This window comes from Cherax quadricarinatus, chromosome 42 (genome assembly GCF_038502225.1).
Source record: "Cherax quadricarinatus isolate ZL_2023a chromosome 42, ASM3850222v1, whole genome shotgun sequence".
Taxonomy (NCBI): domain Eukaryota; kingdom Metazoa; phylum Arthropoda; class Malacostraca; order Decapoda; family Parastacidae; genus Cherax; species Cherax quadricarinatus.
In genome coordinates this window covers 16,069,077-16,094,820 of record NC_091333.1, presented here as the reverse complement: position 1 = coordinate 16,094,820, position 25,744 = coordinate 16,069,077, and the positions used below count along the sequence as shown (strand labels likewise).

Below are 25,744 nucleotides of genomic sequence, written 5' to 3'. Positions count from 1 at the left end.
GAAATTGGTGGATGTGCCACAGGTCCCAAGACCCACACAGCACGAGTACTGCACCAAGCCAGTACTCTGCCCAATGCCTCCAACAGTCTCCTCCAGAGACTTCAGCAGCCTTCTCCCGAGCCCTGCACCCCAGCAGCAGCTCCGCTCGAAGTCTCGGCTCAGGAGCTCTGCACCCAGGCCAGAGCTCTGCACGAATCTCTCGACTCAGCTGTTCCTTGGGCTTTTATGGTGGTCCAAGCACCCTCCACAACCACGTGTACGACCTGACGCCTAGGTCTGACGCCGTCAAGAACAAAAGACCTCAGACGTGGGCGTGGCTACCCGACAATTGCCAAGGCAGGTGTGACCATATAATTGGTCAAATTAGGTCTCCCCAGAGACCTCACAAGCCCAGCTGAACTACATCACACTGCGTCTGCACAGAGGGGACTCGCCATTTTGTGGTTTTGAATTGGATACAACGTTAGTGTAATGGGAAGAATTTTTCATGCTCTAGAGGTTAAAATTGGACTGACACCTCTCAAATAGGAGATGAAATTGGTGGATGTGCATTCCTGCATAACTTGAGATATCAGACGACTGGACAAGACAGCTCCAGGAACCTCAGATAAGCTATCTAGATTTGTGTATAATTCTGGCCAGTGTTTTCATAAATTTAGTTAGTGAGGTTTTTCTGAGTATGATACAACTTAATATCCAGTCAAATTGGTGAGTGATATTAAGATATATTTTCCTTCTGTTATGTAATTGTGTATATAACCATTTATTATTTTTAATATACAGTCCACAAATTTATATATTTACCAGCATTCCTGGTGTATGTATATTTCATTTAATTAATAGGTCCAGAGCAACTTGTGGATATGACAGTGGTAGGTATCAAAGGGGGACATTTTTGCGACCTAGGTGTCCCAAATTCCTACTTGTCTATGTAACATTGATAAACAATAATTATCTTTGTTATCATTTACTGTTATGTACATAATTAGTTACATTCAGATAAATGCAATTTTCCACAGTATAAGACGCCATGCGCTTGCATATTTCAAATCTTACCTTACTAATAGGTATCAGTATGTCACCATTAAAGACAACATCAACAACACGGCCACTTGATACTGGAGTTTCGCAGGGAAGTGTCCTTGGTTCCCTGCTCTTCCTCATATACATCAATGATCTTCCAAACGTATCCCAACACCTGAACCCCATTCTCTTTGCTGACAACACGACTTATGTCATCTCTCACCCTAATCTTGCCACCCTCAGCACCATTGTTAATGAGGAGCTGATCAAAATATCGACTTGGATGACAGCCAATAAACTTACGCTTAACACTGACAAAACCTACTGTATTATGTTTGGTAGCAGAGCAGGAGTTGTGCAAATTAACATTAAGATCGACAAAACACTAATTGCCAGACATAACGAGGGCAAATTCCTAGGCCTATACCTCGACAACAACCTGAATTTCAGCACCCATATCCAACACACAACCAAAAAAGTATCCAAAACGGTTGGGATCCTCTCCAAGATACGATACTACGTGCTGCAAAATGCCTTTCTCACACTATACCACTCACTTATTTATCCATACCTCACCTATGCTATTTGTGCTTGGGGATCAACTGCAGCAACACCTAAAGCCAATAATACCCCAACAAAAAGCCGCAGTAAGAATAATCACTAAATCCCATCCCTGGCAACACACCCCCCCCACTCTTCATAGATCTAAACTTACTCCTTGTTCAGTACATCCACACTTATTACTTTGCAATCTTCATCTACAGGACCTTAAATTTCAATATTAACCTTGACCTAAAACACTTTCTTGATAGTTGTGACAGAACCCACAGGCATAACACCAGACACAAACATCTCTATGACATTCCCTGTGTCCGACTAAACTTTTACAAAAATTCAATGTATGTCAAAGGCCCTAAAATCTGGAACACCTTACCTGAAAACTCTAGAACTGCAGACACATTCATCACCTTCAAAACTACCATTAGAAAACATCTCCCTGATACACCCTGTCAACTAATTACACTAATACCACCTGGTGGTTCACACTTACAATCACTCACCCATTTGACCATAAACAGAAATATCAATCTCAATCTTAAAATAATGAATCCTAACTAGTCATAAGTTGGCCTGTGATACTCCAATACTGAAACTATGTATTGTGCCAAAACAAAAGTGTGAAGGCTTACTCAGCCCTGTAACAACTTCAGTCAGTATTACTAAGGCTGGCTCCTCCTCAGGAAAATTAATGCATAGAAAAAGAACAAAAACTGACAAACAAAGAATGCGTGTTGTTGAAATCATAGCCGTTGCTAATGATGTGGGGGGGGGGGTCGCAGGTGTTGGTGACAACCCACCGGCTCGTTCTTCACAGAGTCTATAGCCATAAATAATCTATCCAGATGACAGGAAATCAGGTTCTTTACTGCTGCAATGATGAGGGGTTATGTCCTGATTCTTCATACATGTGCACAGGCAAGTAGATAAAACATGGGACGTCTCAGGACGTTAGTCCGTCTCCTTCAATTCTACTCGTTGGTTGGCAGGTGACCCATTCTGTCATTCCAAGCTGGAAAGAGACAGGTTACCCACTGCTTAAGAAATCACTCTCCATGATAAGTACAATACCTAAAAGACGTGTGGTGATTATTAAGACATTTAACATACAGCAAGCCTGAAAGGACTAAGCTTATTATTGGTCAAAAGTGAAGCTTTCAACCAATAAGTCCACTAGAATATGAGCAGGCATGTACTTACAGTAGTGCTGGGAGCTGTGAGTTGAGTGATTACTGTTTGGCCGGAGCCCTACACGTCACCTTCCAGGGATGGGGGAAGAGGGAGGGGAAGGGATAGCAGGAGCTAGACTGACCCTACCTTAACAAGCAGCTGGCAATCAAACTATCACTTTCGGGGTGGGGGAAAAAAAGGGGGGAATAGCGGGAGCTAGACTTACCCTACCTTAACAAGTAGCCGGCAATCAAACTATTGTTACTGTATACTCCCTTGCTACTCCTATCTATTGAACTTTTCCCTCACAAAAAGCATTCACATTGCTAAACTCACAAACTAGTATTTAGTCAGCCATAATACCAATTTACCTCATAATTTGTAATATTTTAAAGTTAAGAATTATTCTAAGTCTGCCCGAAATGCCTAGCCATGCTAGGTGCTCTAGTGACACCCTCTGTAATTAGTATTTTACTACATGTAGACCACACAACCAAATTCTGTAAACTCAGCATTGTAATCCTTATAGAGATAAACTTTGAACACAACTGATGGCCAGTTTGGCTTCAGAACTAGCAGATCCACATAGGATGTCATTAACATCATTCTCAACTACATCCACATAAACACAAAACAAAGAAACAGGACAGACCTGGTTACGAAAGACGTTGAGAAAGCTATTGACACTTGTCTGGCACGAAGGGCTCAAATACAAACTCTGCACTAACTTTAACCTGCCTCTCACTACTCGTAAACTCCTCTGCAACTTCCTAGATGGCCGCACCATGAGAATCAAATTCCAAGGTTGTTACTCTGACTACTTCACACTAAATGCTGGAGTACCCCAGGAATCTGCCCTCTCCCCTACCCTCTACGTTTTATACCCCTCAAGGAAGGTTCCTTGTCGCTGGTGAGGGGCTCTTGATCTAGGGAGTTTGAACTGTACTCCGGTTCCCTGAATTGAGCCTGAATACCTTTCATCCCTCCCCCCACAGGCGCTGTATAATCCTACGGGTTTAGCACTCCCCATGATTATAATAATCTACATTTTATATACTAACGACATTCCAACACCTGTATTCCACAACTCCATCATACTAGCCTATGCAGACGACATTACACAACTCATCACTCACGCCAATATAGATACACTCACACAAAACACTAAATGAGGTCGACAGGATAGCCATCTGGGAGCAAAAATGGAGGATCAAATCCAATGCAGCTAAATCCAGCATTACATATTTTAACTACATGAAACGTGATCCTCCATTACCAGTCGAGCTCAAAACAGCTGACTCCAGCAATCTGTCACTGTCCTTGGCGTTAATCTTGATTACCTTCATCGCTTACACGGACACATTCACTCAAAGCATGCAATAGCTAGTAAGGCCCTTTGCGGGCCTCTACAAGCGCAACATGCCTCCCAACGCACCAAACTACACTTCTACAAATCCCTAATACGTCCTCTGATACTTTGGGGTCCAGTCCCTGGACCCATTATGTACCTCTGTATTCTTTTGACTACCACCCACAGGATGGGTATGGGGTGCATAATAATAATAATAATAATAATAATAATTAATAAATAATAATAATAATACTAAACTAAAAAAGTCCTCTGATAACTTACTCTCCTCTAGCTCTCTCTCTGGCAGCTAAAACAAACTTACTTAAACTGCAGCATGTCCAGAACAAGGCGCTGCGCTGGGTGCTAGATCAGATGGAAGGACTTTGCCACAAACGAGTCTCTCCATGCGCTGAATCTGTACTGGAAGACGCTTAGTGACAGACAGACAAACTTGAGACACGACATGACTACTGGACCTCTCTCCTTGGTGAAGACATTCGCAGACCCACAAACCGACACAACCTTTTCTACTCCTTGTATGATCCTGCTCCTAACCCTGTTTACAAATAACCTTTGGATTCTCTGTCAGGTGCCTTGCGCTGTTCGTTCTCTGACCCACGTTCGCCTTTGCTGCTGGATTAAGCCCTGGCTCTATTTCTACAACTAAGAACACTCCTCTCTTCCCCGCTCATTTCATTGGGATCTTACCTGCACTTGTTCGTTCGTTTGTTCCTTTTCGTTAGTGTGACTGTAAATGGTCCAAGTCGGACCGAAACGTCGTCGCAAGCTCCTCTTCTATGTGCGGGTTTTTTGTGTATCGTTTGAGTCACGATATTGTGCCTTTTTTTTTATTTAATCACCAGATTCTCCAGCATTCTAAACATCCTTAACCATTATTACAACCCAGGATTCCAAATGGCCTGTTATCCCGGGTGTAATGGGAGCAAAATAAACACAGCAGAAAAAGTTTAGACTTATATTATCCTTCACCAATTTAGAACAGCAATATGTACACTATGTACAGTGATAAGTATAGTGCACTCCACGGTAAGCAAGGCAGAAATAGAAGCCACAAGATAGCAGACCGTGCTTCAACCAGTTCTAGAATGGGAATGACAAGGGCAGACAGGAGAGTGGTACCCACATAACCTCTGCAATTGCCAAAACCATCTTCTTATTGGCTAGAACCTGGTCACTAGTTGAACGACGGGGCCCCATCATCAACTCTTAGCAACCTGGTTCGCTGGTTGGGGGAGATAAGCCTGTAAATGAGGGTGTGTACATGCGCCGAATAAAGGTTACGTACTCTTTGCATGCCACACCCCCACCCCGAGAAGGCTCAGGATTAGGCTGCCACCTCCCAGTGGTAACCGTGCCGCCATGGCACAAAATAATGGGACCGCCTTTCCTCTCCACCATCCAACTCTTAGATAGAGCTCAGCTTTTCTCGTGACAAAAAGCCAAACCCTAAACTCAGAGTGAGACAGCAGTCAGTCAGGCTAGCATAGGTCCAAGATACAGGCGGACGGTAGCCCGCATCCCCTCACTAAAAAAACCCCACACCAGGGGATAAAAAAAAAAAAGAGCGTGAAAAGGGGTTACCACAAATAATATAACATCCTAACCTAAATAAATAAAAATATTAGGCTCTAGATAAAGAGTTCGCCAACATATTTTCTTTGCCGGCAATATATTTAATGGAAATATTATAGGGCCTTAGCGTCCAGCGCATGAGCCTTGTGTTGTGGTTCTTCATGGCTTGGATATATACTAGAGGATTGTGATCACTGTAGACTGACCACCTGCGATGTCTGGCCCACATAAACATCGAAATGCTCCAAAGCCAGTACCAGCACGAGGGCTTCTTTTTCAATGGTAGAGTAAGCCCTCTGATGTGGCTGGAACTTGGCTGAAAAGTATGCTACAGGCTGCAACTCCTCATTCTCGATTTGTAATAGTACTGCCCCAACCCCAGACTCACAAGCATCAACCTGTAATGAAAAAGGTTTGGAGAAGTCTGGAGACAAATGAATGGGGTGCAGTACACAATAATCTTTTTGCTTGATTAAAAGCAGTGTTACAGTCTGAGGTCCAATTAAAGGGAACTTTGTGACTGGTAGGAGAGGTAAGAGGGGCTATAATATCTGAGAAATTCTTACAGAATCTTCTGTAAAATCCTATCATGCCTAGGAAACGTTGGAGATTTCCTATCATGAGGAACTGTATAATCTTTAATAGCAAGAACTTTAGCAAGTTTAGGTGCAACTTTACCACTACCTACTTCATGGCCTAGAAAAGTGACAGTGGCCTGGCCAAAGGAAGATTTAGATAAATTAACTGTTAAATGGGAACTCTTAAAGGTCTTAAAAAGAGCCTTAAGTCTAAGTAGGTGTTGATCCCAAGTATCAGACACCACAACAATATCATCTAGGTACGCTGCGGTGCCTTCAAGTCCTTTAATAGCCTGATGGATAAGTTTCTGGAATGAAGAGGGGGAATTTTTCATTCCGAAGGGGGTAACTGTATTGATAATGACCTTCTGGAATTACGAAGGCAGAGATTTCCTTCGCCTTATCCGTTAAAGGCACCTGATAGTAACCTTTAAGGAGATCTAACTTGGACACAAAAGTAGCCTTACCCACAAAGTCAATTACGTCATCCAGACGAGGAAGAGGGTATGCATCTGTAATTGTGACCTCATTCACCTTACGGTAGTCTGTACACATACGAAACCCTCCATCAGCCTTCTTCACAAGGATGCACGGTGAAGCCCATGGACTAGATGACTCCTCCACTAAACCATGCTTTAACAAAAATTCTACTTCCTGCTGAAGTAACCTTTGCTTTTCAGGATTAGCTCTGTAGGGGGAGAGTTTAATTGGTTTAGAGTTTCCCACATCTACATCATGATAACCTAACGTACATTTTTTCGGCACATCCGAAAAAATATTAGGATATGACTGTAGAAGCTCAGTTAAATTTGTTGCTTGCGTTTCAGATAGTCCCTCCATTAAAGGGCTAGGATCCTTGAGGACAGAATTTGAAAGTTTAATATTAATTTCAGAGATAGAGTGCAAAGAATCAGAGTCGTCCTCAGAGGTAGAGGACAGAGTCATTACTGGGACTTTATCTGGTGTATGGAAATATTTTAATTGATTAATGTGGTAAATTTTAGTTTGAGGTCTTATCAATGGGAGCTACCACAATTTACATCAGATAATCTACTTACAATCTGCATAGGTCCCGTAAATCTAGCTTTCAAGGTGTGGCCAGGTATAGGTTCCTGCACCAACACCTTGTCTCCTGGATGGAAGGAGCGGAATTTTGCACTTCTGTCATACCTCTGTTACATCTTACTTTGAGCTGTCTTTAGGTTAACCTTGGCTAACTGACGTGCCACCTGCAACCTTGAAGACGGGTTGTAGAGTGTTGAGCTAACGTCTTCTCCCATCCATCCTTCTTTGAGCACCCGAAGAGGACCTCGTACATTGTGCCCAAAGATCAGCTCAAACGGACTATACCCTGTAGACTCTTGCACCGTCTCTTACAGAGAACAGCAACAAAGGTAGTGATTCATCCCAGTCTGTAGGAAAGTGCATGCAAAAAGTTATCATAGTTTTTAACGTCTGATGGAATCTTTCCAAGGCGCCTTGGGACTGAGGATGATAGGCAGTGGATAAGTTGTGGATTATCCCTAACCTAGTTAATACTTCCCTAAATGCTTTGGCAGTAAAGTTAGTACCTTGATCACTTTGAATAGTTTCAGGAATGCCAAAACAAGAAATGAATTTGGTTAAAGCTTTGAGAATAGCTTTAGTATTAATACTACGCATGGGAATTGCTTCAGGATATCTGGTTACTTTATCCATAATCGTAAATAAATATTGATTTCCAGACTTTGACCTAGGTAGTGGACCTACACAATCTATAATTAAATCTGCAAAAGGTTCTCCATCAGTAGGTATAGGTTGGAGAGGTGCAGGTTTAATGGAATGTCCAGGTTTCCCTACTTGCTGACATTCTCGGCAACACCTAATATGATTCTTCACATCTTTCTTTAATTTTGGCCAATAAAATTCTTGTGATTCTATACAAGGTTTTTGTAATTCCTAAGTGACCTCCTAATGAAGTATTATGAGCTATATTTAATATTTGAGGTCTATACTTTGTTGGAACCACTAACCTGTTAAACAATTGCCGGCCCTCTATCTCCTTACCAGTCTCAGTGCAGACCAAATAATCATTTTTAAGTTCATACTTGACTGGATGACCCAAAGAGGATTTACCCATGGCTGCCTGAAAAGCGAATTTTAAAGAAGGGTCTTTTCGTTGTTCCTCCTGGAAGGACAGTCCCTCGGGCATGGAAACAGAGACATCTGGCAATCCTGCAACCTGGGAATAGGAAGGCTTGATCGGGGTCTGTTCACTTTATTTACGAGGCTCCGGCCGGTGTGCCTCATAAAACAACGTGTCTATTCCGAGATCGGAGTCGTCCAAGGATAGGTCAACATTCTCTCCAGACAGCCCTTGGGATGTTGCCCGAGTTATGGCTAACACCGGAGAAGAATTACTCATAGGTTCAGGACACGCGCTAACAGTAGTAATGTTATTACCCAGTAATAACATGGCATCTTTCATGGGGAATCCTTTTGAGACACCTACAGTCAAGTACCCAGTGTAATATTTGCACTGTACATAAATTTTATGCAAAGGGACAGAATATATAGCTCCTCCAAATGCTTCTAATAAAACAGAGGAATTCAAGGAAGTGTTCTCTAAAAGGGGTAATATTCTTTCTCTTAAAAGTGAGCAATATGCTCCAGTATCTCTAAAAGTCTTTACTTCAGTTGTTTCTGAGTTTTCCTGAAGGGAAATAAGACTCTTGCAATAATAAGGGGCCATACCTTTTTCTACTTCTCTAGGGGACATGTTACTAGGGATATTAGAGATTTTCCCAATGGGTTGGGGTTTGTGGGGGCAGTTGGGACGGATATGACCTACTTTGTTACAGAGGAAGCAGACGACAGGCTTGCCCTTTACTCCCTGCTGACGTTGCAAATGGTGTCGTTCTGGCTGGTGTCTCTCTGGATACTGTTGTCGAGATGCACCATGAGTAGTTTGCCTCTCCGCAGGTGGACCATAAGTTGAAAAGCGTGGCTCACCAGGTGTAGTAAAGAAAGCGAATGCCAGGCTGAAGTTCCTGTATAGACAAGCACAGTGTCTACCTACTGAGGCTCGCAGGACCCTATGTCTAGCCCTTATACAATGCCATATGGATTACGCTTGCTCTTCTTGGTACTCTGCCTTGACAAAAAAACTGAAAGATAGACTGCAAATCACCCAGAACAAAATCGTAAGATTCATCCTGGGGCTGGGACCAAGAGAACATGTAGGCCAGGATGAATTACAGCAGTTGGATATGCTGAATGTTGAAGACAGAGTAAAACAACTGAAGCTAAATCATGTTTATAAAATTGCTCACAAACAGTGTCCAGAATATCTTGCTGTCAATTTTGTCAAGGTTGGGAACCGCAGCAATCATAGTACTAGGGGGAGAGAGCACAACTTTGTAGTACCCACAGTCAGTGGCCAGGCTTCAAACACCTTTTATTGTACAGCAATAAAGGAATGGAACAGACTACCCACAAATGTCAAGGCCAGTCATAGCTTGAACCAGTTCAAGAAGACTGCCAAAAAGTGTCTGATGAATGAAGCAACAGAAAGGGAGGGGAATGATTTTATATTTTTTAGCTAAAATAAGTGTAAATTTTACCTTATCCCTAGCAATGACCCTCGTATTGTAGATAGTCGTAATGACCCTCGGGTAGTAGATAGTCTTAATGACCCTCGTGTAGTAGATAGTCTTTTTAGTATGATAATAGGATGTTATCTTCATTATAGAATAATAAGAAAATATTATAACCTTTATATTATAATAAGGTAAAAGGACCCCAATGGAAATAAGTCACTCTGTCTGACTTTTTTGGGTTATCCTAGGTTCTCTACACATATGCTGCTATGTATGATAATTCTATGTAACTGTATTGTGTATACCTGAATAAATTTACTTACTTACTTACTTACTTACTTACTTGGCTGACGTAGACGTTCTCCCTCCGGCTGGCACTTCATTCTCCAAGGTTGACGATCTCTGCTCATGCCAGGCTGTTGAAAAGAGACGGGACCGCTCGGACAAGGAGCGGTTAGTTTCGAAGGTATCAGCCAACCTGGCTGCCTCCAATGCAGTGGTTAAGTCACGATCCTGCAGAAAGACTCGAACCTCTGGTCCCACAGACTCCAGCAGGTTATCAATCAGCATAAGCTGTACCAGCTCCTCAAAGGTAGAGACACCACTTGCTTTATACCAGCTGGTAAAAGCTTTGGTTTGCTGTCTCACAAAGTCCACTAGGGATTGACCAAGCTGTCGTCTGCCCAGCTTAAAATTTTTTTTATATTTGGCTGGGATACATGTATATGCTCCCAACAATGTGGTCTTCACTACTTGATAATCAGAAAATTCAGCGTCATTTAATAGTGACGTAAATTCCTGTGCCTTACCCAATAATGCTGTATGAACCAACGATGCCCAATACTGTTCCGGCCACCTCAAGGCTCGAGCCTGATTTTCGAAGCTTTGGAAAAATTGTTCTGGTTCGGCCTCATTGAAGCGGGGAACAAACTGTACTGCTTTCTGTAAACTAAAATTATTTACAGAACGCGAAAACTGCCTCCTTTCTCTTTCCCTATCAAATTCTTCCCTTGCGAATGCTCTCTGTTCCCTAGTTTACTCAAGATTGATTTTTGCCAGCTCAAGTGCCAACGACGCTGAATCACCTTGAGACAACCCAGCTGCACTATACTGACCATTTTGCTCCGTAGGTGTATCATCTTTCTCCTGCGAGAACATAGTAGCTTTTGCCCTAGTTTCCGTAGAGGGAGGAGTCTGATGTGCCATCTCTTCTTCTATAAGTTTGTCAGCAATCAGTGAACGCAGTTGCGCAGCTGTGAGTGCGTTTGTATTTAATGCCAATGGAACGAGCAATTTGCCAACAACGCTGTAGGGAAAATTTAGGTAGGTTATGCAAAGTGTATGCCGACACCAGACGTCTGACTCGTCTAGGTGGCATAAGTTATTCGCTATGCACAGTACGATTGCAGAATACCCCAACGTAACACGTTAATTTGCAGAACACGCTTAGCTATGCACAGTACGATTGCAGAATACGCATACAAGCAAAGCTGACTGCAAAATTCTCCACACCGAACAGGCTAGTAACAACTGACACGCAAAATTTGTAAAGCAATTCCAGACAGCTACACTGTTCTAGAAGATTGACCGTAGCGAAGCGAGCACACCGAACAAGCTAGTAGCGAGCTGTTGAACGATCACACAATAGCAAGGCTGACCATAAAGTAACTGGCACGCAAAATTTGTAAAGCGTAGACAAAGCTAATGCAATGCAAGCTGCACAATGTTCCTGCTACGAGCTTCACCCTAAGCTCAACCGTTTCTCTAATTCCAGCTCCAGCTCTCGGACAGGCTACCCATATTACAACCCAGGATTCCAAATGGCCTGTTATCCCGGGTGTAATGGGAACAAAATAAACACAGCAGAAAAAGTTTAGACTTATATTATCCTTCACCAATTTAGAACAGCAATATGTACACTATGTACAGTGATAAGTATAGTGCACTCCACGGTAAGCAAGGCAGTAATAGAAGCCACAAGATAGCAGACCGTGCTTCAACCAGCTCTAGAATGGGAATGACAAGGGCAGACAGGAAAGTGGTACCCACATAACCTCTGCGATTGCCAAAACCATCTTCTTATTGGCTAGAACCTGGTCACTAGTTGAACGACGGGGCCCCATCATCAACTCTTAGCAACCTGGTTCGCTGGTTGGGGGAGATAGCCTGTAAATGAGGGTGTGTACATGCGCCGAATAAAGGTTACGTACTCTTTGCATGCCACAACCTTGTACTAGCCAGCCTCGTCTCAGGACTTGGAATTGATTATCTCTCTTAAGAAAACGAAGGTCCTCCTCGACAGAGAGGCGCAGTCCGTAGGATTCAGTTGCATAATGAATCTCGGCTAGAATATGTAACTAGATACAGGTATCTATGCTTTGATGTCCTACTACTTGCACTTGTACTGTAACGAGACTGTCGCCAATACAAAGAAAGGCTCAGCACTGGTGAGCATTCCTCCAGATGGATCATAAAAACTGGAATTGATGTCCACATGTTCCTGTTAACCCTTTGGGGCCTAGTTCCTAGGCCTTTTGTGTATCCACATGCTCTCGCGCTACCGTCCACAGGATGGATATGGGGTGCACAATAAACTAGCCACTTCGGTGGCAAAATCTAAATCATGAACCAGATACATGATCTGTGTCAAGTGAAACACGTTCATTACCTTTGTAACTTGTTCAGCTATCAAAACTTTGGGGTCCAGTTCCTGGACCCATTATGTACCTCTGTAATCTTTTGACTCCCGCCCACACCATGGGTCTGGGCTGCATAATGAACATACTAAACTACCTTTCCCGCTTCGTGGAAAATTTCCTCATTCTAAACCACTGTTCTCCTTTTTCCAGAAAAAAATCTTAAATCACTACCAAAGCTTCGCCTTGAAGCCAAGCAGGATGTTTTAGGCTTTATTGATGCCTTAGTCACACAGCAGCATCACTCACAAATTATGTATGTTGATAGCTCTGTTTACCACTCCATTGGTGCAGCTGGTAGTGTCGCTGAACATATATATATATATATATATATATATATATATATATATATATATATATATATATATATATATATATATATATATATATATATATATATATATATATAAGTTGTCATAGCTGCTATAATTATGAGTCCTCGAGTATCTTCATAACAGATTATTTTATTTTAACAAAATATAATAACATTGACAAACTTTTCTTTCTCTATGTCTATATTTGAGAACTATTCAAACTATTATTTTCTATAAAATATAAGAGAATCTTGAATATTGACTAATAAGCGACAAGTTTGAAAGTTGGCAAAAGGATATATACAACCAATGGTGCATATATCATTATATATATATATTTATTTTGTTTTAATACTTATGCTAGAGATAAAGACATTTATGAATACTGGTGTAGAGGGGGGGGGGGAGTGCCAGGTCAATGGGCCACGTGTAGTAGACAGAGTTTACAGGTAGGAAAATGAGTATTGGCAACACGAGGTGGAATGTAGAGTGTGTGAGTGAGAGAGGAGAGTGTACTGGCAGTCAATATTCAGTGCTTCACTATGCGTGAGATTGTACACATACAAGCAGGCCAGTGTGGCAACCAGATCGGTACAAAGGTAAATGATCATTGTTTTACAACTGACATATACTGCCTCACTTTGATCCTTTACGAGATGTGAGTAACTAGTAGCCACGGCTGTATATATAGATGTAAATTAATATTTTAATGGGTATAAAGGCGTGTGCAAGAACACGAGTTGCAAAAGCATTTATCGTGACAACGTTTCCCTCTGTGTAGAGTTTTATCATGTCATTGTCCTAATAAACTTCGCGATACAAGTTTATTGTACACTATATTTTCTTCAGTCTTTTATTTAAGACGTATAATTACCGGACATGTACACATTGTCCAGTAAGATGACCACTGAATTTTACAAGTGTGTTGCAATTGCAGTGCTTGTTATTTTTACACCTTTTGCTGCCTACAATGAATTCCAAGTCCTGGAGTATACCTGGAGAGGGTTCCGGGGGGTCACCGTCCCCGCTGCCCGGTCTGTGACCAGGCCTAGTGATGGATCAGATCCTGGTCAACCAGGCTATGACTGTTGGCCGCTCGTAAACCGACGTACGAACTACAGCCCGGGTGATCCTTATAACAGCTCTGAAGTATCCAGGAAGTGACTTACTAACAACGGAATGTACAACTTGTTGCTGCTGTGGCTGTTGTATATTGTTTACATCGAGTGAACACGATGACTGATTCCCAGAAGTGGCAGTGTGTGCTCGTGTTGAACACAAGACACGACCTTCCACAGATAGTTTCTCTCATATAACATTTCGCTCAGAACTTTTGTCGGTTCTTACCCTTGGCTTACTGCCTGACTTTAAGATTAACTCAAACAGCAATAAAACGTAATGATTCTAATCGTCTTAGTGATTGTTGTTCGTGTTGAAGGATAACAGGAGTCAGCAATGTGTTCGGTTAGCAGGAGTCAGCAGTGTGTTCGGTTAGCAGGAGTCAGCAGTGTGTTCGGTTAGCAGGAGTCAGCAGTGTGTTCGGTTAGCAGGAGTCAGCAATGTGTTCGGTTAGCAGGAGTCAGCAGTGTGTTCGGTTAGCAGGAGTCAGCAATGTGTTCGGTTAGCAGGAGTCAGCAGTGTGTTCGGTTAGCAGGAGTCAGCAATGTGTTCGGTTAGCAGGAGTCAGCAGTGTGTTCGGTTAGCAGGAGTCAGCAATGTGTTCGGTTAGCAGGAGTCAGCAGTGTGTTCGGTTAGCAGGAGTCAGCAATGTGTTCGGTTAGCAGGAGTCAGCAGTGTGTTCGGTTAGCAGGAGTCAGCAGTGTGTTCGGTTAGCAGGAGTCAGCAATGTGTTCGGTTAGCAGGAGTCAGCAGTGTGTTCGGTTAGCAGGAGTCAGCAGTGTGTTAGGTTAGCAGGAGTCAGCAGTGTGTTAGGTTAGCAGGAGTCAGCAGTGTGTTAGGTTAGCAGGAGTCAGCAGTGTGTTAGGTTAGCAGGAGTCAGCAGTGTGTTAGGTTAGCAGGAGTCAGCAGTGTGTTAGGTTAGCAGGAGTCAACAGTGTGTTCGGTTAGCAGGAGTCAGCAGTGTGTTCGGTTAGCAGGAGTCAGCAGTGTGTTCGGTTAGCAGGAGTCAGCAGTGTGTTCGGTTAGCAGGAGTCAGCAGTGTGTTCGGTTAGCAGGAGTCAGCAGTGTGTTCGGTTAGCAGGAGTCAGCAGTGTGTTCGGTTAGCAGGAGTCAGCAGTGTGTTCGGTTAGCAGGAGTCAGCAGTGTGTTCGGTTAGCAGGAGTCAGCAGTGTGTTCGGTTAGCAGGAGTCAGCAGTGTGTTCGGTTAGCAGGAGTCAGCAGTGTGTTCGGTTAGCAGGAGTCAGCAGTGTGTTCGGTTAGCAGGAGTCAGCAGTGTGTTCGGTTAGCAGGAGTCAGCAGTGTGTTCGGTTAGCAGGAGTCAGCAGTGTGTTCGGTTAGCAGGAGTCAGCAGTGTGTTCGGTTAGCAGGAGTCAGCAGTGTGTTCGGTTAGCAGGAGTCAGCAGTGTGTTCGGTTAGCAGGAGTCAGCAGTGTGTTCGGTTAGCAGGAGTCAGCAGTGTGTTCGGTTAGCAGGAGTCAGCAGTGTGTTCGGTTAGCAGGAGTCAGCAGTGTGTTCGGTTAGCAGGAGTCAGCAGTGTGTTAGGTTAGCAGGAGTCAGCAGTGTGTTAGGATAGCAGGAGTCAGCAGTATGTTAGGATAGCAGGAGTCAGCAGTTAGGTTAGCAGGAGTCAGCAGTTTGTTAGGTTAGCAGGAGTCAGCAGTGTGTTAGGATAGCAGGAGTCAGCAGTGTGTTAGGATAGCAGGAGTCAGCAGTGTGTTAGGTTAGCAGGAGTCAGCAGTGTGTTAGGTTAGCAGGAGTCAGCAGTGTGTTAGGTTAGCAGGAGTCAGCAGTGTGTTCGGTTAGCAGGAGTCAGCAGTGTGTTCGGTTAGCAGGAGTCAGCAGTGTGTTCGGTTAGCAGGAGTCAGCAGTGTGTTCGGTTAGCAGGAGTCAGCAGTGTGTTAGGTTAGCAGGAGTCAGCAGTGTGTCAGGATAGCAGGAGTCAGCAGTGTGTCAGGATAGCAGGAGTCAGCAGTGTGTCAGGATAGCAGGAGTCAGTAGTGTGTCAGGATAGCAGGAGTCAGTAGTGTGTCAGGATAGCAGGAGTCAGTAGTGTGTCAGGATAGCAGGAGTCAGTAGTGTGTCAGGATAGCAGGAGTCAGTAGTGTGTCAGGATAGCAGGAGTCAGTAGTGTGTCAGGATAGCAGGAGTCAGTAGTGTGTCAGGATAGCAGGAGTCAGTAGTGTGTCAGGATAGCAGGAGTCAGTAGTGTGTCAGGATAGCAGGAGTCAGTAGTGTGTCAGGATAGCAGGAGTCAGTAGTGTGTCAGGATAGCAGGAGTCAGTAGTGTGTCAGGATAGCAGGAGTCAGCAGTATGTCAGGACAGCAGGAGTCAGCAGTGTGTTAGGACAGCAGGAGTCAGTAGTGTGTCAGGATTGCAGGAGTCAGCAGTGTGTTAGGACAGCAGGAGTGAGCAGTGTGTTAGGTTAGCAGGAGTCAGCAGTGTGTCAGGATAGCAGGAGTCAGTAGTGTGTCAGGATAGCAGGAGTCAGCAGTGCTGAAACAAACACTGAACTAACTGATGAAGAATAAGACAAGATAAGACTTGCACAAAAGATAGCAAAGAAATGAGTGAGATACTGAAGTCCCAGTATGACTCAGCGTTTAGTCAGCAGTTAATCAGACTAACGGTCGACAATCTCATTGAATTTTTTATGACCGAGACTCAAAATATGGTTAATTCAACAATTTCTGATATTATCCTAGCACCACAGGACTTTAAAAAACAATAAATTATATAACCATGCACTCTGGCCCAGACCCAGACTCGTGGAACTCCTTGTTAATTAAGAACTGCAAGCAACCCCTTTCACGTGCTTAAATAGCCTATGAAAGGGAGCTTAGACACATGGGTCATCCCACAGTTACTAAAAACGACAGATAAAGTCCCACTACACAGAGGTGGCAGTAAAGCAATTGCAAAAAAATTAGACTGGTAGCACAGCGTCTCGCATAAAAATCTTTAAAAGGGTTCTAAGAAGGAAGATCACAAGCACTCTGACACCCATCAACCACTCTGACACCCATCAACCACTCTGACACCCATCAACCACTCTGACACCCATCAACCACTCTGACACCCATCAACCACTCTGACACCCATCAACCACTCTGACACCCATCAACCACTCTGACACCCATCAACCACTCTGACACCCATCAACCACTTTGACACCCATCAACCACTCTGACACCCATCAACCACGCTGACACCCATCAACCACTCTGACACCCAGGGCAGCATGGGTTTAAGCAGGTCACTCCTGCCTCTCAACTACTGGACCACTATGACATGATCCTGGATGCTCTGGAGGACAAGCAAAATAAAGATGTAGTATACACAGACTGCAAAAGTCTTTGACAAGTGCGATCATGGTGTAATATCACATAAAATGCATGATAAAAGAATAACAGGAAAAGCGGGTAGATGATCTATAACTTCCTAACAAATAGAACACAAAGAGTAAGAGTAAACAGAGTAAAGTCAGGGCGGCTATACCTGGAGAGGGTTCCGGGGGTCAACGCCCCCGCGGCTCGGTCTGAGACCAGGCCTCGTGGCGGATCAGGTCTGATCAACTAAGCTGTTATTGCTGGCCGCACGCAAACTGACGTACGAACTACAGCCCAACTGGTCAGGTACTGACTTTTGGTACCTGTCAAGTGCATTCTTGAAGACAATCAGGGGTCTATTGGTAATCCCCCTAATGTATGCTGGGAGGCATCTGAACAGTCTGGTGCCTTCTTAAAGACAGCCAGGGGCCTATTGGCAATCCCCCTTTTGAATGCTGGAAGGCAGTTGAACAGTCTTGGGCCCCTGACACTTACTGTGTTGTCTCTCAGTGTACTCGTGGCCCACCTGCTTTTCACTGGGGGAATGTTGCATCTTCTGCCTAGTCTTTTGCTTTCATAGGAAGTGATTTTCGTGTGCAGGTTTGGTCCTAATCCCTCTAGGATTTTCAAAGTGTATATTATCATGTATATCTCTCCCCTGCGTTCCAGGGAATACAAACCTAGGGACTTCAACCGTTCCCAGTAATTTAGGTGCCTTATCGTACTTATGTGTGCCGTGAAAGTTCTTTGTAAACTCTCCAGGTCAGCAATTTCGCCAGTTAGTGTGCAGCAGTATTCCGGCTTAGAGAGAACAAGCGATTTGAAGAGAATCATCATGGGATTGGCATCCCTAGTTTTGAAGGTTCTCATTATCCATCTTATCATTTTCCTAGCAGATGCGGTAGATACATTGTTGTGGTCTTTGAAGGCGAGATCCTCTGACATTATCACTCCCAGGTCCTTCACACAACTTTTTCGCTCTATTGTATAGTTAGAATTTGTTGTATACACTGATACAGTTTTAATTTCCTCAAGTTTTCCATATCTGAGTAGTTGAAATTTCTCTTCATTGAACTTCATATTGTTTTCTGCTGTCCATTTAAAGATTTGGTTGATGTCCTCTTGGAGTCTTGCAGTGTCTTCGATGATGGTCACTGTCATGGCAATTCGGGTGTCATCCGCAAAGGAAGACACAGAGCTATGGCTTACATCTGTCTATGTCAGATATGAGGATGAGGAATAGGATGGGAGCGAGTACTGTGCCTTGTGGAACAGAGCTTTTCACCGTAGCTGTCTCGGACTTTATTCTCTTCACTATTACTCTTTGTGTTCTATTTGTCAGGAAGATATAGATCCATCTACCAACTTTTCCTGTTATTCCTTTATCACGCACAAAATGCGTGATAAAGGAATAACAGTTGTTGAAGGCTTTTGCAAAGTCTGTGTATACTACATCTGTATTTTGTTTATCCTCTACAGTATCCAGGACCTTGTCATAGTGGCCCAGTAGCTGGGACAGGCAGGAGCGACCTGCTCTAAACCCATGTTTCCCTGGATTATGTAACTGATGGGTATCTAGATGGTTGTCGATCTTTCTTCTTAGAACCCTTTCGAAGATTTTTATGATATGGGATGCTAGTGCTATCGGTCTGTAGTTCTTTGCAATTGCTTTACTGCCCCCTTTGTAGAGTGGGTCTATGTCTGTTGTTTTTAGTGAGTGTGGGATGACCCCTGTTCCCATGCTACTTCTCCATAGCATGCTGAAGGCACGTGACAAGGGCTTCTTGCAGTTCTTGATGAACGTGTTGTTCCACGAGTCTGGGCCTGGGGCAGAGTGCATGGGCATGTCAACTATTGTCTTTTCAAAGTCTTATGGCGTTAGGATAATATACGAGATTCTTGAGATGACCAAATTTTGGATCTCGTTCATAAAAAAAATCATTTGGATTGTCGACCCTTAGTCTGGGTAGCGGCTCGCTAAACGCTGAGTCGTATTGGAACTTTAGTATCTCACTCATTTCTTTACTGTCATTGTGTGTGTCCCATCCCGCCTAAGCAGGGGCCCAACACAGTAAGTGTCAGGGGCCCAAGACTTTTCAACTGCCTCCCAGCATACATAAGGGGGATTACCAGTAGACCCCTGGCTGTCTTCAAGAAGACACTGGATAGGCACCTGAAGTCAGTACCTGACCAGCCGAGCTGTGGTTCGTACATCAGTTTGCGTGCGACCAGCAGTAACAGCCTGGTGGATCAGGCTCTGATTCACCACGAGGCCTGGTCATGGACCGTGTCGCGAGGGGCACTGACCCCCGACATACCCTCCAGATATACTCTAGGTATGCAACACCTGAACTAACTGATGATCAGTAAGACACATGTGCAACACCTAGGTGTCTACTGGACACACTTCGCCTTTACATCTTCGGCACTCTGATACACTGACATTATGACAACACTTTCATAGTAGACCCAACATGCCTCTCCAAATTAAAAAAGCTTGTACGGGCGAAACGTCTCGTCAGTGAATCTACTCAGGTGCGGCACACGTGCTTTATGTACCAACTTGTTGGTAACAGCCTGGTTGATCAGGCCCTGATCCACTGCGAGGCTTGGTCATGGACCGGGCTGCGGGGCCGTTGTCCCCCGGAACATCCTTCGGGTACACTGTACACCGCTGACCTAGTATTCTTAAATACTGATCTAAATCTACTATCTACCTGGAGTCTACCTAGAAGGTATTCCGTGGGTCAACTCCCTCATCTAACTTTCAATGAATATTCCGTTAAATACACATTCAGTCTACTTTGGCCCCTCAAGGAAGGTTCCTTGATGTTGGTGAGGGGCTCTTGATCTAGGAAATTGGATCTGTGCTCCGGTTCCCTGAATTAAGCCTGAATATCTTCCACATTCCCCCCCCCTAGGTGCTACATAATCCTACGGGTTTAGCGCTCCCCCTGATTATAATAATACCATTCTACTTTGGTGTAGAATGTCGTGACTAATATCCATTCTGCGACGCGTAGCTCACAACTGCAAGGTCCGGAGTTCGACGATTCTCAGGAGTGTTGCAAGATTCGGGGAAGTATCTTGACGCCTGATGCCTCTCCATACCTGCAGTCGTCACAGTGAGGGTCACAGCCATTGGAAAAAATGATATGAAAATACACAAGCAACTCGCACATAGGAGACAGAAGCTTACGACGACGTTTCGGTCTGACTTCATATGAATATGCTCTAGAAAATTCATGTCCAGTGTAAGGAATCTCAGATTCTGCTGGAAAGTGTCCGCAATGAGGTGTATTTAATAATGAAAACACACAAACACACACACACCTGGTGGGGCCAGGAACTGTAAATCGACCCCTGCAATCACATATAGGTGAGTACACAAACTCACGTATGCAAGCGCACACACGCAAGCGGAAAAGTTAAGAGGCATGTCCAGGATCTGAGAATCGACCACTGGAACCACGAATAGGTGAAATAGGTGAGTAAACTTACACGCACGCACGCACACACACACACACACACACACACACACACACACACACACACACACACACACACACACACACACACACACACACACAAACACACACACACACCGGTGAAGAGCAACCGGTGAAGAGGCGGGGCCAGGAGCTAGGACTCGGCCCCTGCAACCACAAATAGGTGAGTACACACACACACACACACACACACACACACACACACACACACACACACCGGTGAAGAGCAACCGGTGAAGAGGCGGGGCCAGGAGCTAGGACTCGGCCCCTGCAACCACAAATAGGTGAGTACACACACACACACACACATACACACACACACACACACACCGGTGAAGAGCAACCGGTGAAGAGGCGGGGCCAGGAGCTAGGACTCGGCCCCTGCAACCACAAATAGGTGAGTACACACACACACACACACACACACACACATTTTCTTGGACTGCAAGAAGGCGTTTGACACAGTACCACACAAGAGATTAGTGCAAAAACTGGAGGACCAAGCAGGGATAACAGGGAAGGCACTTCAATGGATCAGGGAATACTTGTCAGGAAGACAGCAGCGAGTAATGGTACGTGGCGAGGTGTCAGAGTGGGCATCTGTGACCAGCGGGGTCCCACAGGGGTCAGTCCTAGGACCAGTGCTGTTTCTGGTATTTGTGAACGACATGACAGAAGGAATAAACTCTGAGGTGTCACTGTTTGCAGATGACGTGAAGTTGATGAGAAGAATTCATTCGATCGAAGACCAGGCAGAACTACAAAGGTATCTGGACAGGCTGCAGACCTGGTCCAGCAATTGGCTCCTGGAGTTCAATCCCACCAAGTGCAAAGTCATGAAGATTGGGGAAGGGCAAAGAAGACCGCAGACGGAGTACAGTCTAGGGGGCCAGAGACTACAAACCTCGCTCAAGGAAAAAGATCTTGGGGTGAGTATAACACCAGGCACATCTCCTGAAGCGCACATCAACCAAATAACTGCTGCAGCATATGGGCGCCTGGCAAACCTCAGAACAGCATTCCGACATCTTAATAAGGAGTCGTTCAGGACCCTGTACACCGTGTATGTTAGGCCCATATTGGAGTATGCGGCACCAGTTTGGAACCCACACCTAGCCAAGCATGTAAAGAAACTAGAGAGAGTGCAAAGGTTTGCCACAAGACTAGTCCCAGAGCTAATAGGTATGTCCTACGAGGAGAGGTTAAGGGAAATCAACCTGACGACACTGGAGGACAGGAGAGATAGGGGGGACATGATAACGACTTACAAAATACTGAGAGGAATTGACAAGGTGGACAAAGCCAGGATATTAACCCTCCCCTCAAACATCTCCTTGCCAACCTCAACAGAACACATGACCATAACACAAGGCACAGATCACTCTTTGATGTTCCTCGTGTCCATCTCACACTATGCAAAAACTCAATGCACATAAAAGGCCCTAAAATCTGGAATTCATTACCTGTAAATATAAAAGAAACACTACCTGTTTATAAATTCAAGTCTCTTCTCAAAGATCACTTACTCACCCAAAACCAAATAAATACTGAATAACTGAACCTTATAAATTGTATATCTTAAATGTTTCTCACAATTATATCACATAAATGTTAAACCTAAAACCCAATCTAACTTTATTATTTTTTAAATACACTACCTAACAGAATACTCCATACGACTGAATGTACAACAATGCATGCAACCATATGACCTGTCTTTGTAATACTCACTTGTGCTTTATAGTAACCTGTTTACATTAATGTTTTATCACTGATTTCATCATTGCTTAGTTAATCTTAAGTTAATTTTAAGCCAGCCCGTAATGCTATGCATAGTATAAGTGGCTTTGGCATGCTGCTCTTACCTGTATTTGTTGTACCTCTGTATGTGTGCTCAAATTTTTAAATAAATAAATAAATAAATAAATGTTCAAGAGACTGGACACAGCAACAAGGGGACACAGTTGGAAGCTGAAGACACAGATGAATCACAGGGATGTTAGGAAGTATTTCTTCAGCCACAGAGTAGTCAGGAAGTGGAATAGTTTGGGAAGAGATGTAGTGGAGGCAGGATCCATACATAGCTTTAAGCAGAGGTACGATAAAGCTCATGGTTCAGGGAGAGTGACCTAGTGGCGACCAGTGAAGAGGCGGGGCCAGGAGCTTGGACTCGACCCCTGCAACCTCAACTAGGTGAGTACACACACATACACACACACACACACACACACACACACACACACACACTGCAAGAAGGCGTTTGACACAGTTCCACACAAGAGATTAGTGCAAAAACTGGAGGACCAAGCAGGGATAACAGGGAAGGCACTACAATGGATCAGGGAATACTTGTCAGGAAGACAGCAGCGAGTCATGGTACATGGCGAGGTGTCAGAGTGGGCACCTGTGACCACCGGGGTCCCACAGGGGTCAGTCCTAGGACCAGTGCTGTTTCTGGTATTTGTGAACGACATGACGGAAGGAATAGACTCCGAAGTGTCCCTGTTTGCAGATGACGTGAAGTTGATGAGAAGAATTCATTCGATCGAAGACCAGGCAGAACTACAAAGGGATCTGGACAAACTGCAGACCTGGTCCAGCAATTGGGTCCTGGAGTTCAACCCCACCAAGTGCAAAGTCATGAAGATTGGGGAAGGGCAAAGAAGACCACAGACGGAATACAGTCTAGGGGGCCAGAGACTACAAACCTTGCTCCAGGAAAAAGATCTTGGGGTGAGTATAACACCAGGCACATCTCCTGAAGCGCACATCAACCAAATAACTGCTGCAGCATATGGGCGCCTAGCAAACCTCAGAACAGCATTCCGACATCTTAATAAGGAATCGTTCAGGACCCTGTACACCGTGTACGTTAGGCCCATATTGGAGTATGCGGCACCAGTTTGGAACCCACACCTAGCCAAGCACGTAAAGAAACTAGAGAAAGTGCAAAGGTTTGCAACAAGACTAGTCCCAGAGCTAAGAGATATGTCCTACGAGGAGAGGTTAAGGAAAATCAACCTGACGACACTGGAGGACAGGAGAGGTAGGGGGGACATGATAACGACATACAAAATACTGAGAGGAATTGACAAGGTGGACAAAGACGGGATGTTCCAGAGATGGGACACAGCAACAAGGGGACTCAGTTGGAAGTTGAAGACACAGATGAATCACAGGGATGTTAGGAAGTATTTCTTCAGCCACAGAGTAGTCAGGAAGTGGAATAGTTTGGGAAGCGATGTAGCGGAGGCAGGATCCATACATAGCTTTAAGCAGAGGTATGATAAAGCTCACGGTTCAGGGAGAGTGACTTAGTAGCGACCAGTGAAGAGGCGGGGCCAGGAGCTTGGACTCGACCCCTGCAACCTCAACTAGGTGAGTATAACACACACACACACACACACACACACACACACACACACACACACACACACACACACACAGGAGGACAGAAGAGATAGGGGAGACATGATAATGACATACAAAATACTGAGAGGAATTGACAAGGTGGACAAAGACAGGATGTTCCAGAGATTGGACACAGTAACAAGGGGACACAGTTGGAAGTTGAAGACACAGATGAATCACAGGGATGTTAGGAAGTATTTCTTCAGCCACAGAGTAGTCAGTAAGTGGAATAGTTTGGGAAGCGATGTAGTGGAGGCAGGATCCATACATAGCTTTAAGCAGAGGTATGATAAAGCTCACGGCTCAGGGAGAGTGACCTAGTAGCGATCAGTGAAGAGGCGGGGCCAGGAGCTCGGACTCGACCCCCGCAACCTCAACTAGGTGAGTACAACTAGGCGAGTACACACACGCACGCACGCATGCGTGCACCAGCACGGATTCATAGAAGGCAAATCATGTGTCACAGAGCTTCTGGAATTCTATGACAAAGTTACAGAAGTGCGACACGAGAGAGAGGGGTGGGTTGATTGCATTTTCTTGGACTGCAAGAAGGCCTTCGACATAGTTTCTCACAAGAGACTAGTGCAGAAACTAGAGGATCAGGCGCGTATAACAGGAAGGGCACTGCAATGGATCAGAGAATACCTGACAGGGAGGCAACAACGAGTCATGGTACGGGATGAGGTATCACGGTGGGCGCCTGTGACGAGCGGGGTCTCACAGGGGTCGGTCCTAGGACCAGTGCTATTTCTGGTGTATGTGAATGACATGATGGAAGGGATAAACTCAGAGGTGTCCCTGTTCGCAGATGATGTGAAGTTAATGAGGAGAATTAAATCAGATGAGGACCAGGCAGGACTTCAAAGAGGCCTGGACGGGCTGGACACGTGATCCACCAACTGGCTTCTTGAATTCAACCCTGCCAAGTGCAAAGTCATGAAGATCGGAAAAGGGCAAAGAAAACCGCAGACAGAGTATAGACTAGGTGGCCAAGAACTGCAAACCTTGCTCAAGGAGAAAGATCTTGGGGTGACCATAACACCGAGCATGTCTCCGGGGGCACACATCAACCAGAATACTGCTGCAGCATATTGGCGCCTGGCAAACCTGAGAATAGCGTTCCGATACCTTAGTAAGGAATCGTTCAAGACACTGTACACTGTGTACATCAGGCCCATACTGGAGTATGCAGCTCCAGTTTGGAACCTACACCTGGGGAAACACGTCAAGAAATTAGAGAAAGTGCAAAGGTTTGCAACAAGGCTAGTTCCGGAGCTCAGGGGTATGTCCTACTAAGAAAGGTTGAGGGAAATCGGACTGACGACATTGGAGGACAGGCGGGTCAGGGGAGACATGATAACGACATAAAAAATACTGTGTGAAATAAATAAGGTAGACACAGACAGGTTGTTCCAGAGAGGGGACACAGAAACAAGGGGTCACAATTGGAAGCTGAAGACTCAGACGAGTCACAGGGGTGTTTGGAAGTATTTCTTCAGTCATAGAGTCGTCAGGAAG

General features: G+C 44.6%; 1 protein-coding gene across 1 annotated transcript in view; it reads left to right on the top strand.

Annotated features, from left to right (window-relative positions):
* The first annotated feature begins 13,327 nt into the window (after window positions 1–13,327).
* Window positions 13,328–25,744, top strand: part of LOC128695719 (tubulin beta-1 chain-like) — a 109,923-nt gene continuing 97,506 nt past the window's right edge. The window contains exon 1 of the mRNA XM_070093317.1: window positions 13,328–13,460. Within this exon, the coding sequence (XP_069949418.1) occupies window positions 13,404–13,460 (57 nt within the window). The 5' untranslated portion in view covers window positions 13,328–13,403. The remainder of the gene's footprint in view (window positions 13,461–25,744) is intronic.